Raw genomic sequence first — 18,349 nt, forward strand, 5'->3', positions numbered from 1 at the left:
GAAAGCCTGAAACAGATTGAAAATAAAAAGATCTATAGTTACTGATATATGGTACAGTAATTGGACTGACTAATTTCATTTCTAGAAAAAGTTAAATTTATAGATTTGCTATAAGAATCCAGAAGGGTATGCTGCTCCAAGAACTGACATATTTCTTAATGAAAACGCAAGTCTCAAATTCAAGTTCAATCGTTACTGGCATGAATATTATGTTCATTTGATCTTAAATAATGATGTTAAAAAGCAACTTTTTTGAAAATAAAATATTTTTGGAATGCAAGCTTGAAATTACTGTGAATTTTCATAATTCTGGCAGGAAATTTGTTCTTCATTCTTGGCAGCATTAATAGAACTCATTTGGTTGGTTTCCTGGCACAGACCCATCTTAACAAACAGTATTTCAATAGGGTTGATGTCTGTATTAAAAAATGTCTGTTATTCTGATTTATGCATTTTGAAATCAGGTTTGATATGTGTTTGGGATCACTGTTCTGTTAAAAACACACAGTTATGTCAAAATTACAAACAGCAGTGGAGGTGAACTTAGAAGTACTTATAAGTTCTCCATCTTCACCATTATCCCTACGTTGTTCAATGCACTAGTACCACTGTCAGCACCTAGACCCTTAGCATGATACTACTAACACCATCCCTCACAGGTGCTGCAGTGTATTTCAGTTTGAAAGCCTCACACTGGCTCCTCCAGATAATCTTCTCATTATTGTGACCAAAGAGTTTAACTGTTATCTCATCCGACCATGAAACGTTTTCCCATGACACATTTGGCTTGTCTACATGGATTGCTGCAAATTTCAGTCAAGCTTGAATATGTCAACTTCCTAACTCCATGATGTTAAACTGGCTTCACTGTGGAAAGTGAAACTGGTGTTTCCAGCATCTTCCAGTTTATGATCGGGTTGAGCATTATTAATTCCTGGATTGTACCTAATTAACCTAGCAAATTCTTTTTCATGTGAGGCTGACAGTTTGGGTCAGATGATTGAAACTTGGACACAATTTGGAGTTGCAACAGAACAAATTCCCGAACACACACCATAACTGATTTTGGAAAGAATAAAGCAGACTGTCATGAGCGTAGGATGGCCTCAACCCAAACTCTATTGAAAATGTAGGCATTATGCTTCAAAGTTGGGTCTAATTTAAAGGAACTCTACCACTTCTGATAAAAAGAGTAATCAAGGACCCAGCCAGGATTACAAAAAAAGACAATATTGATGTCTACAAAAAGTATGGTTTCTCTGCAACTTGCTAAAGAAGATTTATCCAAATAGTAGTTAGTGAGGGTGTATGTACACAACAGGTCAAAAGTTTTAGAAACACTTTCTCTTTTAATGGTTTTATTTATGTTTATGACTATTTACATTGTGCTTAGATTCTCACTGAAGGCATCAAAATGGTGAATGAATGCATATGCAATTATGTAGCAAACAAAAAATTGTAAAATAATAAAAAAAACTTTAAATATGTTTTATATTTTAGATTCCTTAAAGTAGCCGCCCTTTGCTGTGATGACTGAAATGTTAACCTCCGGCTGTATCTCAATGAACCTCTGGGAAGTTCTCTCCGGACCATTTCAGGTGACCACCTCAAGACGCTCATGGAGAGAATGCTAAGAGAGCAAAGCAGTAATCAAAGCAAAGGGGGAATATTTTGAAGAATCTAAAATGTAAAGATGTTTAAAGGTATTTCACACTTTTTGCTTACTACATAATTCCATGTTTGTTCATTCATAGTTTGTTGCTATTGGTGATAATCAGCAATGTAAATAGTCATGAAAATAAAGAGACCCATTAAGTGAGAAAGTGTATCCAAAACTTTTGCCCGGTAGTGTATATATTTGAGACTGTATGTATAATTCTGACCCTGCTGGATTAGAGAAAATCCTCAATCAAGAAAAACCTCTTAACCTTATTCTAGCTTTTAAAAATCCTTAAAGTTGCATCCTTTATAATCAATCCACCCTGAAAAATGGAAAACCATTCAAATGGATCTTTAAAAGCCCAAAGTTAATATGATCCATGCTAATGAGGAGTGTATGTAAAACCCCAGACTGGAAGTCTAATATTTTACAGCAAATTGAATATCTGTAGCATTTTGATGGACAAACTTGAAACATTCAATATCACCTTTAACATGACAACACAAATGAATATTTTCCAGTATGACAGCTTAAAAGATCAACCTCTCTCTTTGTTTCTGAAACATAAGCTGCAAACCAGTTACTAATGGATGTAACAAACTTCAGGGACAACAAAGACAAATTCTCTTGATCTGAGCATCCAGTGTTTTCAGCTTAGAGCTTTATAGCTACATTTTACTGCTATTTTGGGTTTCAATATTCATATTTATATATTTCAAATTTCAATAAAATATCTGCTAGATAATATCACCTGGAAGACATTGCATCTTTACCTGTCACCAGAATTTAATTTCAGGCTCTTTGTTCAAACATGTTTGACATAAAAACCTTTTTATGCAGAAATAACACAAAAAGCAGCCCTTTAAACAGAGCCCATCATCTTTTAGGCTTTTCTCCCTCCACTCGCTCCATTTTGTGAGTGTCACTCTGCTCGACAGCGACAGCCCAGATGGTGTCTGTATATTCTTTGCGTGGAATGGCGGCTAAAGGGTAGCCACTCTGATAGCTCTATCTATATGCAGCATAACTCTCTTATCTTGCTGCACGGGGGGTAGGACAACCCCTCTGAGGAGCAGGGCTTGACGAAACCGCCTTCTTTTGAACTGTTCATGTAGTTTGAATTGTAGACGTGTGTGTTTCCGTTGGTGGGGATTTGTTAGGAGAGTGAAGTAAGGTGGGAGAGTCAAATTTAAATATTGTTTCTATTATACAGATTAGGAGCACTAAACATCCCATGTCTTTTAGAGAGTAAGAAAACCTTTTACTCTTAAGATATATTTTTTATAGCTAAAGTTAATTTTTTGCTATTTTGAAACTTGAAAAAAGCTTTCACACAAGGATTCATTTGAAGGGTCCCTAATTACAGCGTTTTGGAAAAACCCCTATAGACTTAAGCCCCCTTTGAGTATATCACCCATAAATAACCAATTGCCTTCAGAAGTCACCTCATTAGTAAATACACTCCACCTATATGTAGCTTAATCTCAGAGTAAATTCGGCTTTCTATGAAGGCCTCGGCAGATTGTCAGAAAACATTAACCAACAAACATCATAAAGATCAAGGAACACGACATGCAAGGTCAGGGACAAAGTTTTACGGACGTTTCATGCAGAGTTAAGTTAAAAATCTATATCCTGAAATATTTGCATTGCAATTCTGAACATCAAACATATAGAGAAAAAAAAAAGGAAAAAAATCTATATCCCGAGCTTTGAACAGAGAGAGGCAGCCAAGAGGCTCGTAGTAACTCTGGAGGAGCTGCAGAGATCCATAGCTCAAGTGAGAGTGAACTGTACAAATCTGACATTTAAGGGAAGGATATTGTTAAGGCAAGACCATGTGCTGAGAAAACCTACCACCAAACATATCCCCACAGTGAAACAAGGTGACGGCAGTATCATGCTTTGGGGATGCTTTTTCACCAAATTTCAGCCTGTAGATGTGCAAAGCTGGTAGAGACATACCCCAGAAGACTTGCAGCTGTGACTGCAGCAAAGATCGACTCAGGAGAGTGGAATAGATTTGCAACACTTTTTAAATTTTCATTTGCACAAAACTTTCTGAACCATGTATTATTTTCCTTCCTTTGCTCTATGTATTACTTTATGTTGTACATCAAACAAACTCCTATTAAAAAAACAAGTTTGCAGTTGTCATTTGAAAAGTTGCTATCATTACTTATTATCATTACTGTTTTGCAAGGCAATCCAGTCTGAATTTCCAAAATGTAGAATTAACATTATGCCCCCTCTAGTTTACCTGTTTTATGTTATTTGCATATAATTCTACATCCATTATAAATTGATTATTCTTATTGATGCATTCAATTTTTCTGAAATTATATGGTGTGTATGTAAAATAATCGGTAAAAATGATCTCTAGTTACTTTTGGCTGGTTCTCAATTTAACCAACGTGGCTGCTTGTTCAATATATTCAGAGAAGAGGCCCTCCATCCTTTACAATGATGCCATTCTACAGGTCTCCCTCCTTCTGCTCGGTATCAGTCCTCGGCAGAGGCCTGCTATCAGCACAGGGACGCTCCACCCGCCACCAGGGGATCCCCTTATCACCATCAAACACATTACCTAGCCAGAACTACAGCATAAAAACCTCTTTACACGCCGCTCAAACTCCCATCCCCAACCTGTCAGCTGTGCACAAACATATACCTCTCTAATCTTGTCTGAAGACTGACTCCACTTAGCTGGTAAACACTAATAGCGGCAAATTAAGTGTGTGTGCCGAGGCATGCTGTCTACAAGGAGATACCTCGTTTAACTCCATTTGGAGGTATATAGAGAAATGAAGAGGCCAGCAGTTAACTGAGATCAGTGCGAGCTCTCCTCTTTGTGTCCTTGAGGATGAAGAGTCCTAACACACCTGCTCGCTAACAATAGGTTATCCTGTCAGCAGGGAAACAGGAAAAACTCCATGGAAGATGCTGAGTAGGATAACAGCATACCACCAGCATCTGCATATTATGATGCTCGTGGTCCGTAGAAATTTTGTTCTTCAAAGTTTTTTTTTCTTTCTTTTATAAAAATGTCTTAATCATCACAACACACAAAACACTGCTGGGTTATTTGAAACCAAACACTAGATTTAACCTGTTGGGACAGTAGTTTCCCAAACACTGGGTTAATATTGTGACCCAGTTTGATGGGTTGGAGAAGAGTCTGTACAGTTATCAAGTGGTTGGATGGTAAAGCTGGTGTTTAAGACAATAGAGAATGACTTTGTTTACTTTAGAAAACATTAGCCTTTTATCTGCTAATTAGTTAGCGCAAGCTAGCGCTAGATATGTTTAACAGTTACCTTTACTTTGACCAAAGTCAGTATAGACAGGCAATATTTATACAGTATTATATGTTACATTTTCAAAAGGTTGTAGTTAAAAATGTTTATCCAACATTTAGATTTTTCTTTACATTTTTCATGAAATTTAACTAAAAATAAAAAGCATTCACCCATCCATTATCCGAACCTACTATATTTAATTTATTTTATTTGATTTGATTTACCCACTACATTATTTTAGTCAAAATATTATTTGTTCAGTAATCCAGGGTTTCGAGTTACTTTTCACAGCCCACCCAACCAGGTTGAGCCAGTTCACCCTTATAAAGAAACAGTATAGCTTCAGCTCTCAGCGTTAAAACTTATGTCCTGTTCATATTTCACCGTCTACACATTCTAAGTTCACAGTCCCAGTATGAACTAGTTCTCATTCATTTATCAACCTCTGCATTAAAATAGTCTTTAATGTTATATAGAACATAAAGTTCTATATGGCACTTTTTTAAAAGGCTTCTCTAATTCACATACTTTAATTTTTCAAAACTGCCAAATAAAAGAAATTTTAACTGAAAAGATGTCCATTGAGACCATGTTTTTAAATGCCGCCACACTTAAATCACTACGAAGTTAGCGTTCCTCTTTCATAAAATCCTGACTGTTTAAACACAACAGCTGACATAACCTTCACTCGTGTAAGTTCAAGTGAATGCACGAAGCTGCAATTTCCTTCTTCTGTTTGTCTCTGCTTGAGAAGAAAACTCTATCTCCATACCTGCATTAGAAACAAGGTGCCGTTTAAATGGATAGGGCACCAATATGCAATTCAAATTTTTACATTTTAAGTGAAGATGAACGTGCTAAAGTCAAGTTTAAAGCAAGGGAGAGACATACAGACACAGATATACAGACACACTTACCCTAAAACACAGCAGTCACCAAGCTCTCACCTTTCATGGTAAATCTCAAGACTCTTTTCTGCATAAAGAAGTTAAAGTTTGTCTTAAGGTTTCTTAGTTTGGGTCTTTCAGTCACTCCTAAATAAAGCGGCATTTAATGGTGCCAGTGAACGCTGCGCTTCTCTAAAGCTCATCATGCAAAAACAGCATTGTTTAATTTAAGACTCTTAAAAAAGTTAACACTGCCCTGAACAAGTTTGTGCGCAACACCAACCTTACCATTAGTAGTCTGAACTCATTCTTTACGGTTAAAAACCTAGTATGCAGGATCAAACACAGCAGTTTTTAGAATGCAGGATTGCCAACTCCATAAAACATATTCAATTTGTGTAAAAAAAAAGCAAAATATCTATAAAACCACAGAAAGCAGGGGGGTTGATTTTAATTTCAGAATAAATGAGGCATTCTTCAGGAAAAATGCTTTTATGATGAATGAATGGCCATGTCTGTTATTCCAAACCTAAGAATTCCATTAATTTCTATGCATTTTATATCACAAAAGCAAATGTCACTTGTGTCTCAATGAATAAACCTGTTAATAGTTATTTTTGCACAAATATGATGCAGCTGACACAGAAAACCATTTCTGAAGCTATTATTAGCGTTCCCTATAAAAAGCAACAAAACACAAATGTGCAGATACACAATTTTATAGTTGCACTGTGTTCTGGATCATTTCTCTGAAGTTAGAAAACGTCAAGAGAGGCGATAAAAATGCCAACTGGGACTCTTGCAGATACCTAAGAGCTGCCTGACCATGAAATGTTCTTTGTTTATTTTATCAGAGCATTGCAATAAGAAGATGTATTTGGATTTTATGCAAACAACATAAAATAATCATTAAGCACAAAAACAACAAACCTTAAGTTAGGTTTTCAAACTTAAGTCTTGCTTGTATTTACTGTAACTAGAACTATTTCTGTCCGTTTTAAAAATAGCCTTGATGCAAACAGCAAAGCAGCAGCTGATCTCAACCTGAGCTTTGAGAAAAGAAAAACAAACCCTCTTTCAACTGTATACACATGCCCAAACTGCACACTGAGCAGAAAAACACATTAGACTGCTGGGGGAAAGAGCATTATTGTGAAGTGCACTGAGTTGGACGAAGCTTGAATATGAGAGTTATGTATGGGTGTGGCCAAAGATGAGTGACCCGCAAAGTCTAAACTAGCGAGGGCTCATGTACTGATGAGAATGAGACCTGTGGTCCAGCTCACAGTGAATCTTAAACACAAGTTGAGCTGGGTTACTTTGCTGCTCATGGAAGCAACAAAGGCAAATGGGAATATTTAGAGGCTATTAGGACAAATCCCAACTGTACACTAATTATGTACAAAAGCTGTGTAGAAAAACCCTTTAGCTGTGGTTAGTATTGTTTTGACTGTGGCAAGAGAGAACTGGATCTTGGGAGAAGGGTAAAAGAAATCAATGGTGAATTATATCTGGAGAGTGTTAACACTAAAGGCTCTGCTATTCCAGACTGAGCAACATGCTCATGCATGTCCTTTTAGGGCAATAAGAAGGAACTCCTTTTTTAAAGCAGGGAACATCTTATTTCTTTCAAAACCCAATAAAGTGTTTCCCGCAAAAAGTTTAACTAGAGTGAAACTGGAGGTTTATTTGGAGGAGAAAGAAAATTTTGAAAAGTGAAAAAGTAAAGTTCTTCAGCTTATGTAAGCATTGGTGGAGTGTGCATATAAATAGTACCTGCTCTTCACTTGGGTTTTTCAGATTCATGTGACCTTATAGGCCACTTCTTAGGGATTCACAGCATTTAAACCACATAAAAACAGAAGAAGGAGGCAGATAGTTGTAAACCCTGTTTTAAGTAAAGCATGAAAAACACCAACAAAGAGATGGCTGGATAAGGTTCCACAGTGTGTGGAAGAAATAGAAAGGTTTATATATTTCTTTAGATTGTGAACGGACAAGTTTAAAAAATGTCAAAATGACACAAGGGAACAATAATCTTAAATATATAATACAGGAATAAAATAGGAAGAGGTTGGAAAAAGGAAGAAGAAATGCAAAACTAAGGCTCATAATAAACTTGGACATAACTATTGACTTAAAGTAAAGATTTGTGGCCTGTTTCCCCATTGTAGCCACTTGCACTGACATAGTTTTGCTTTGGTTTTGTTTTTGTTGATTTGTTTGATCCTTCCTAAAAGTATATAGACACTAGCCAGTGTTTCCCCTAGTAATTAATAAATTCATTTACCTAATATATGAATATAATAAAATATATTTGACATATTTCATAAATATATATATTTTTAGATAACTGAATGCAACTACATTTAAACTACATCGTAAAACTACCATTAAGCCCTAGATGACTTTGTTATCTTTGAATGGCCAGTGTAGAGGTTTTTTAAGCAACTTTTTAAAACTAAAGTAAAACGAAACCATTCCTCTAGTTAGTTCAAAACTCGCATCCACATTTTTTTAAATGGGTTTATTTTAATTTTAATTGAAAATGAAGTTGTTAATAAGGTTAAGTATTGCCAACAGGTTCCTAATGGTTGGCGTTTAAAATACCTGGATAATGATTTGATTTTTACTGAATAATTGTAACTTCAGCTATGTAAACTTGGCTTTCATTCTTCAATAAGACCGCACCTTTTGCGCAGTTTTTTCACCGCACTCTGCTGCGGCCTTTTTTGCAGCACCAGATAACAAACGTACAGCTAAATAGTTAACAGGTTTGTTTACTGACAAAAAGACGAGTCTGACTTACATACCATGATTAAAATGAACAGAAATATGTTTTTTAAAAACCGGACACCACTGCAAACCTGACTCTATTCAACAGGTAGTTCAAGTTAGAAACTTGGCAAACACAGCTGCCGTGCTAAAAGGAAAAACAACTACTCAGTAAACTGTAGATTAATGATGTTTATGTCAAAAGTCATTATTTAACAAACAATAAGCTCTGTTTTATATTTACTTACGTAATTGTAATCCTATTTGAACGTGTTTCTTGTATCTTCTTTCCGCCAATAAACCAATTATAATCCTATTGACACGGTGGGCTGCAGGTCAGAGCGTGCGGAGGTGTCCACTGCGCGAGGAGGAGGAGGAGGAGGAGGAGGAGGAGGAGGAAGAGGAAGAGGAGAAGGAGGAGGGCACGGTCCTGCAAGGGGGGCGAGGGAGAAGGGCTGATGGCACGGCGCGCTCCGCGGTCATTCCGAAAGCCAGCGACTGACCCACCCTGCCGGGTTAAAAATAAAGTTGGCGCATCCAGTACATGATCTGTAGGCGCAGGGGACGGACATTCCGGACAAGAGCTGACGACTCTAAATGGCAGAGGCGCTTCTGATCTTCTCAGTAACCCCGACTCCCCACCCCTCCCACCACAGCCCGGCCCAGCTCGGGCTCTAATCGCACCCACCCAGCCACCCACCCGTCCTGAGAGACCCTCACAGAGATGTCACCTCCAACGCTGCCTCTGCATTCCACCAGCAGGACAAATGGGAGCCGTCAGGACAACAGGAGGCTGTTTACTACATGTGACCAGAATGGAAACTTTTACAGGCAGTAATGCTGCTGCAGGTGAGTTAATATGATGCGGTACTTTCTATGCCACATTATTGTTTACACCCAAATCAAACCGAGGACTGTAATCCATAAATAAGCGAAACTCCAAACATTATGAGAGCAAGAAAGTACTTGACTCCTGGTCAGATGTTTACACTCATCGCTATGAGTAATTTTGGGCTTTAGGATTAGTTATTTGAACCTTTTTCTTCCAGAGTGAAAGGATCGAACAACAACAAAGTTCAGTGAAATTTAAAAGCAAGAACTGGGATTACACGTTTCTCTTATCTACACAAAGGCAATATTAAACATACAAACTCAAAAACAGCCTGCTAAAATGTCAGGTTAAAGTAACAAACAAAAGCTCCTTTGATAAGTATTTTTTCCACATATGATTTGACATATGTCCTGTATTATTCAACTTTAAAACAAATTTACTTGAGGAAAGATATGGACAATTGAAAACTGCAAAAACCTGGTAGAAAAAGAAATGTGCAAAAACTTTGTTGAAGCTCCTTTTGATTCAGTTTCAACCTGTGTTGTCAAGTCCACACCTGCTGTCAACTAGAATAAATCTGACTATCTCGAAATGAAGCTTAGCTGTCCTTGGAGGATTTTTTGGACATCTACTCATTTGCAGCCTTTAACGAAAGTTACCAGACAGGTTACAAAGGATGAAACTGATCGCAATGTATAAAGGTACGAGTCAGGAAAAGGCAAAGTTAATTCTGGCCTTTTGATTTTTGAAGCTGATTAATGGATTCCACCTTGTGGTGAATCCTTTGTATTTACTCTCATGAAGTCTTCTCTTTATGTTAGACATAGATACTGATACATCTACTTCCTGGAGAGTGTTCTTCACTTGTGTGGACGTTGTGAAGGGGTTTTTCTTCACCACGGAAAGGATTCCAGGATCATCCACCACTGTTGTCTTCCTTGGACGTCCAAGCCTTTTTGAGCTCCCAGCTCACCAGTGCACTCCTTTCTTCTCAGAATGTACCAAACTGTTGATTTGACCATTCCTACATTCCTGCTATCCCTCTGATGGATTTCTTCTTTTTTTCAGCCTCAGGATGGTCTGTTTCACCTCCTTTGACCGCATGTTGTGTGTTCACAGCAACAGCTTCCAAATGCAAACGCCACACCTGGAATCAACTCCAGACCTTTAACTGCTTAATTGATGACAAGTTAATGAGGGAAGAGCCCATGCAGCCTCGTTATTTTTTTGCAGCCTCCTGAGTCTTGTCCAATTACTTTTGGTCCTTTGAAAAAGAGGCAGCTACGTATTAAAAAGCTGTAATTCCTAAACCCTTCGTCCAATTTGGATGTGAATACTCTATATGTTCCTAATATGTTTTCGTAAAGAGCTAAAATAACAAAACTTATGTAATTGTCCAAATATTTCTGGGCCTAACTGTATATTTTTAGGCTAATTGCACAGGTTAAATGTCATGTATGTGCAAAAAAAACAAATGATTTACTGTGATCTCAGTTTCTGAGAGCCACAGTAGACCAGACACTAACGTTTGGTTTATTGCCCCTCAGTAAGTTGCACCTTGCGTAAATGCTTTTTGGACAATTTGTTTTTGCATATTTCTAGCTGGAAATTTCACCACTTTTGGCAAAATTAGTAGAGTCTATAACTATGACTCTATAAGTCTCTAGTCTATAACTAGATAATGTAACTGGATGTTCCAAAAAGACAGCGATTCTATGCACAATCAGGCCTGACATCAACTAAACTGAAGATTTGTGGACTATGCTTAACTGAGACCGTGGGAGGAAACCAACCAATTTCAGTGAGCTCCAATAACTCTGGTCAAATATCCAAGCCAGATGTTTGTTGATTCTAAAAGGTCAAGGTTGAGGTGCAACGAGCTAAAGGCCTTTTAACTAAATGTCAGTGGGGATGAATGTATGTATTTCATCTACCATGTATAATTTTGACATTGGGTGCATTAGAGAAAATCCATTCAATTCACACTTGCGCATCTAATTCTTGTTTTTGAAATTTGTTAGTAATATGTTGTATCACCATCCCATGAGTTCAAATTAATAAGTCAAAAATATATGATATGCATGTGTATTAAAACCTCTGACCGGAACTGTTAAGTCAAATCCCACATTTTATCATTTTTTATTAATAAATTATTAAGGATTTTACATTTCGACCAAAAAACGTATTTCAGTTACAAAAATTTATTGTTTGAATATAAAAAATTGTCAAGATAACAGATAATAATAGATAATTAGTGACAAAAAGCATAAACGTTATGCACAATAACTGTACAACCCAGTGCCCAAATATAAATACATTTTCACAAAGGAATGACACAATGGGAAATATTTACACATAAAAAATATATTTTAGAACAAAATCTTCTCTGAGTTCCTTCACTCTATTCATCCCTCTTTGGTGTCTGTGGGCCAAGAGAACTTGCTGAACCTTCAATTAAATATTATGGCTTCACATGTGGATACAGCTGACCCTGCTGCAACTGAGACAGCACCAACTTCTGCACAAATTAAACAAAGTCACCTTTTCATCTGTAATGATAACAAATGCAAGTACCAAGTACTCCTGCATGCAGCTGTAAAACACAGCACATTAAAAGAAGCATTTAACACATTTAAAAAAAAGTCAGAGACTAGGATCAAGGGGGAAAAAAGTCATTAAAAAAACTCCCCTTTTTTCAGCAAATTCAGTAAAGTGAGAGAGCTCGGTTTCTGGAGCCTGTCGGCATATTGCAAACCTCAGTAGCTGGCTTCATGCACAAGAGGTTTTCAGTTTAATGTTCACGCTGCTTAAACCTGTCCTTAAAATGTATTACATCCAAATCATTTGTCAGGTTCTTTGTAGTTTCCTACAGAGAGCTGGTTAACATTTTTAGTGCTCTTACAGATAAACACATCACATTTGAAAGCTCCTGAGTGGTAAAATTATTTCCTTTCATTCCTCCAGGAGGTGTCTGCCAGTTAACTACATAGTGCTGCTATGTAAGCATGAAGCATACATGTGCTTTCCAATTCTTTGCCAACAAACTGCAGCAAAGCATTTAAAATCAATTTTTTGTGAAAATGTAAGGTCAATGTAGGAAAAAAAATATAGACATGCAAAAATCAGATGAATGGTTTCCTTGGGTTATTTTTATCTAACTTGCACATGTGGAAGCATTACTGTGTGTATGTTGGGGTATATAAACACAACTGGCTTTGTCTATCAATCGATTATCAAAAACGACTGAATAAAACACAAACATTTCATGTGATACCCAGTGCATATCAAATTAGCGTGAATATGAGTAGCTGTCCTCTAAAGTCCTTTCATTTTATCCTACAATATCATTAAAACTATAGCCATTTCAATAAAGTGACTTTATGGTGCACACATTGTTATTTTATTGCCAGAAGTGGTCAAAAAATATTAAACTGTTTAAGTTTAAACCTTTGATGTGTCTTTGGTAAAATAGATTGCTAAAAGCATTCATATACAAATATAAAAACATCAATATTTTATAAAAAAAAAAGAAATAGCTTTATAGATAAAAAACAAAGCTGCTACAACTTTTTTGTCTGGAACAAGACAGTGCCGTTTGACATAAGGAAAGTCAAGTAAGATCTAGGTGCAAATTCACATGTAGGACTCCATGCTGGAGCCAGTTTAGCCAAAGTGCTCATGGCTGGCGGGTTTCATGACGCAAGGAAAACATCGAGATCAGCGATGACGCCTGCCTGTCTCCTGGCAACTGTGTTCAAGAGCCGCTGAGGAAAAGATGGCGTTCCGATGTCCGCCTAAAAGTCACAGTTTTGACGACATTGACAAAAAAAAACCACAATGAATAAATTCACAGGTACGTTTCTGGCAGGCTTTAATCCTTTTTTTAGAGAAATGCATCAACTTCTCTGTTGTGCCTGAATCAGCTGCTGCAGCTTTCAATGTAAACCTTGGCAGGAGTTAATCCATGAGCCTCTGCTCAATGAAACTAATTTCATTAATAGTGAGTGCCCTGCCAATAGTGAGCTATAAACTCATCATGCTGTAGATCAGCACTGAAAGTCAATATCTGATCTTGAACCTCCTCCAAAACCCAAGCTGGACACCCTTACTGTATTTCCTGGCTTTTACTACACTGCTTTAATATTAAGTGACAAGTACTTTATAAATAATGTCTTAGTGATAGATCATGGACTTCAAGATGAGTTAAACCTCATGTTTGCCGGATTATGAGAGAAACATGAGAGAAAAACAGTTTTCTGCCAGACGAAGCTAATTAAGTTATTCAGCTAAAGAAATCAGAGCAAAGATACAAGATTTACTGGAAAAAAACTTATGCCCCACATTTATATTCATGATAACCACAGATTTCAATGTATTTCTTTGGGATTTTATGTGATAGACCTACATAAAGTAGTGCATAGTTGTGAAGGGGAAATAATTTTGAAAAATGTGGCACATATTTGTTTTCAGCACCTCTGGGTCAGTACTTTGTAGAACCACCTTTACCTGCAATTACAGCTGCAAGTCTTTTTTGGTATGTCTCCACCAGCTTTGCACATCTAGAGACTGAAATTGTTGCACATTCTTTGTAAAATAGCTTTAAACTCAGTCAGATTAGATGGAGAATGCCAGCGAACAGAAATTTTCAAGTGTTACCACGGATTTCCAATTGGATAAAGATCTGGACTTTGACTGGACCATTCTGACATATGAATATGCATTTAACCCAACTAATACACTGTATCTCTGGCAGTGTGTTTATGTTCACTGTCCTGCTGGATGCTGAACGTCTGATCTTTTCTCAAATCGTTTGCAGCCTCCAACTGGTGTTCATCCAGGATGGTCCCGTTTTGAGCTCCATCCATCTTCCCACCAACAATGACCAGCTTCTGTGCCTCAGCTAAAGAAAAACAACACCACAACAATATGCTGCCACAACCATGTTTCACAGTAGGGATTCTGTGTACAGGTTGATGTGCAGTATTAAGTTTCTGTTGCACAAAGCATTTTGCACACAAGAGACAACTCATTGTAGTAATTAGGTACCTTCTGACAGCAGTTACAGACACTAGAATTTATTTATTTCTTTTAAAAACCATGCATCTCTTTCCTTTCTCTTCCCAATTATGCACTACTTCATGTTGGTCTCTCGCATAAAATCCCAGTAACATACATTGAATGTATGTGATCGTTACTTGACAAAAGTTCAAGGGGTATGAATACTTCTATGTACCAATAAATGACAATCACATCTGACCTGTAGCAAATAGATGACCCTGGTCAGCTCCTGACCCCCACGTGTAACTGGCTGCAGGATCCTGCAGCTGGGCAGCATCTCCCCCCGGATGGCATCAACACTAGGGCGAGGCAGAGACTCCTCAAACACTGACTGCATAGCCAGCACATGCAAGCCACCCTGAGCCAGAGGGGAAAAAACCATCAATAAAATAGCCGGTAAAGCCTTTTGATCAGTTAAGAGGCAACTCTACTCTGACACAGATAACAAATAGCTGACACACACGCAAACACTGCCTCTGGGTCAGTGTTGACCACGCGTTCTGTTAAGTGAGCGTGAGGTGTCTGTAAAGTGCATGTTGTACATATTGTGGAAGGAAAAACTCCACAGGCTGCCAGTGAACTGCTGTCTGCATGGTATCTAAGCTGAGGAAATTACATTTTCTCCACACACTAAAGTGTGCAACTGCTGCCAATGCCCGCCTGACCTCAACACAAGGGAGAGCAGATGCATTAATCCGCACTGCCTGGTTAATTTTGCAGCCGTGCTTACCTGTTTGGACTGAGTGCCGATGCAGCAGAAGTCCCGCGACTGGCTAAGGTGGCAGGTGGACGAATCTGTTAGGATGTAAACTAAGCAAAGCACAAAGATGTATCACATGAATTAGAAGTGAATACAAATGAAGTGACTAAACAGTAAGTTTTACATTTTTAAGCTTAATATCTGTGATGATAAATTTGTAACATAAAAAGTTATTTTCTGTAAAAACATTTACAGTGCCTTGAACTTTCTCACGTCGTCACGGTACGAACTCAAAGTTCAGTGTATTTTATTGGGATTTTATGTAGTAGATCAACGAAAAGCTGTGCACAGCTGAAGGGGCATCTTTAATACTTTGTAGAGCTAAATAGAAAACGATGTAATTACAGCTCAAAGTCTTTTGGGTTATGTCTACTAGGTTTGCACATCTACAAATTGAATTTTTACTCATTCTTCTTAGCAAAATAGCTCAATCTCTGTCAGCTTGGATGGAGGGCATCCGTGAACAGTAGTTTTCAGGTCTTGTTGCAGATTCTCACTAGAATTTAGGTGTGGTCTTTGACTAGGCCATTCTATCACATGAATATGGTTTGATCTATAACAAAACATTCTAGGTCTAGCTGTATGTTGTTGTCTTGCTGCAACGTAAACTTCCACCTCAGTGTCAAAGTCTGTGCTGCCACCACCACGAGTCACCATAGGGATGGTTAATAGTGAGTGTTAATTTCCTTTGAAACTGAGTGTTTTGCATAACAGTTCAGATTTTTGAAATGCATGACTAATATTTGTCATATTAACAGCTTGTCCCACCTGAGCTGTGCACTTACAGCCCCTCCAGAGTTACCATGGGCCTCTTGGCTGTTTCTCTGATTAAAGCTCTCTCTATCCAGTCAGACAGATTAGGTGGACAGCCTTGTCTGGGAGATGCTAAAAGCTTGGGATATTGTTTTATAACCTCAAATCATGTAACATTTCCTCCCACTTCATTAGACATTGCTTTATGTTGTTCACATAAAATCCCAATAAAACACTTAGAAGTCTGTGGTTGTAATGTGACAAAATGTGGGATGTGACTACGTTTGCAAGGAGCTGTTCATCCTTAAAGCAAACAGGAAAACAAATTTAAAAAAAGCTCTGGTGATGTAAATGCAACGGTGCTGCAGGTGTAAAAGCAAATTCGGTCCTGTCGGTGATGAATGAGGTTACACTACACTACACACGGTCAGAGGATGCAGACATACGAGGTGAATTTGCAAGGTCTGATAAAACCACTAAAAAAATACACATTTTTGCTGTAAAGACAAAAGATATAAATACACTGCTCAGAAATATTAAAGGAACACTTTGGTAACACTTCAGATCTCAACTGGAAACAAATCATGCTGGATAGCCATCCTGATGAGGAATGGGTAATATGTTAGAAACAAAAGGAAGCCACATCATTTGAAAAAATGAAAAGGATCAACCTACAAAGGGCTTAATCCGAAGTCACAGATAAATGTAATCTGAAAAACTGATGCAGCAGGCTAGTCCAATTTGCTGAAATGTCATTGCAGCAAGTTAAAATGGTACTCAGTAGTCAGTATTGCCTCCACATGCTTGTACACATGCCTGACAACATCAAGGCATGCTTCTTATGAGGCGACAGATGGTGTCCTGGGGTATCTCCTCCCAGATCCCGACCATCGTCGACGTCCTGCGCAGTCTCAGGTGCAACCTGGTGCCGTTTGATGGACCTGAAACATGATCTCCCAGAGATGTTCTATGGGTTTCGGTCAGGGGAGCGTGGAGCCCAGTCAATGGTATCAATTCCTTAATCCTCCATGAACTGCCTGCATACTCTTGCCACATGAGGCCAGGCATTATCATCCACCAGAAAAGGGTTCAACAATGGGTCTAAGGATTTAATCCCAATACCTAATGGCAGTCAGGGTCCATTATTTATACTGTACAGGTCTGTATGTCGCCTGGAATCTCCTCCATGCTCTTGAGACCGTGCTGGGAGACACAGCAAACCTTCTGCCAGTGGCACGTATTGATGCGCCATCCTGGTGGAGCTGGACTGCCTGTCCAACCACTTTAGGGTCCAGGTGTCGCCTCATGCGACCAGTAATGACACTGACCCTGGCCAAATGCAAAACTACTGAAAAGCAGTCAAAAAAAAAATAAATGAGACGGGAAAAATGTTTGTGGCCTCCACCTGCAAAACCAATCTTGTGATTGGTCTCGTCTCATTGTTGCCTCTTTAGTGAACATGTGAATTATATTAACACCCAAACAGCTGATGCTGATTAACAACCCCCTCTCCTACTGAACTGATCGGATTAATATTTTAGGACTTTAACTGACTTGATTTTATACTCTGATTAAAAAGTGTTCCTTTCATTTTTTTGAGTAGTATATTATTAAGATATAATTTCAGCAAAGCCTACATTGACCTTATGTTGGCTTAATATATTACTTTTTACTTACTAAGACTGTATCACATTTTTACAGCTTATTGATCAAAGTGTGCTTGAAATAAATAAGTCAGTAAAGCCTATAAGACGCTGCAGGGTAGACTGGATAAAGTTATTGGCTCACCCAGCTGAGTGCTGTCATCTAGTGGCCGTGTCCAAACAGAACCAACTGATTGATTATACATGGGACTCTTGGACATCTGGCAGATTATGTTCCACAAATTGTCCAGGGGTCTTTCCAACTCCCCAGCCCCAAGAAAACCATGGACAGAGGGACTGGAGGAACACCTGTAGTACGCCTGAATTCCTCGTTCTTCTCCTTGGTGACTGAATAAACACAGACCTAAAGCATTAGCAGTTTTAAGTAGGCTACATGCATACATTAGCTAGTTTAGTTGATGTTTGTGAAGGAAGTCTTTCAGTTGCTTCACAACCTGTCAAAAAGCTTGACAGTATTTAAAAAATGTCCAACCAGAGGAAGCTCACCTCCACCCAGCAGAGGCTTTGCCTGAGAAAAGGTTGCCCAAATCTCCAAGAGAAGCGAGTCGGACCTAGTGAGAAAGACGTTCTCAATTAAGCTCATTAGAACAAAAATTCGAAACACCACGATACAAAATTTCTTTATACATTACTAGTAAAAATAGTAAACAGAGTGATTTCT

The 18,349-nt window shown here is 38.1% G+C and overlaps 1 protein-coding gene across 1 annotated transcript in view; it reads right to left on the reverse strand.

The window, feature by feature from the left end:
- Positions 1-11,576: 11,576 nt before the first annotated feature.
- stard9 (StAR-related lipid transfer (START) domain containing 9) overlaps positions 11,577-18,349 on the reverse strand; it is a 41,906-nt gene continuing 35,133 nt past the window's right edge. The window contains exons 26-30 of the mRNA XM_047345655.1: positions 18,175-18,239; positions 17,813-18,015; positions 15,242-15,321; positions 14,711-14,869; positions 11,577-13,247 (exon numbers count right to left, since the gene is read on the reverse strand). Coding sequence (XP_047201611.1) covers positions 13,146-13,247; positions 14,711-14,869; positions 15,242-15,321; positions 17,813-18,015; positions 18,175-18,239 — 609 coding nt within the window. The 3' untranslated portion in view covers positions 11,577-13,145. The remainder of the gene's footprint in view (positions 13,248-14,710; positions 14,870-15,241; positions 15,322-17,812; positions 18,016-18,174; positions 18,240-18,349) is intronic.

The sequence above is a fragment of the Girardinichthys multiradiatus genome, chromosome 19 (genome assembly GCF_021462225.1).
Source record: "Girardinichthys multiradiatus isolate DD_20200921_A chromosome 19, DD_fGirMul_XY1, whole genome shotgun sequence".
Lineage (NCBI taxonomy): Eukaryota > Metazoa > Chordata > Actinopteri > Cyprinodontiformes > Goodeidae > Girardinichthys > Girardinichthys multiradiatus.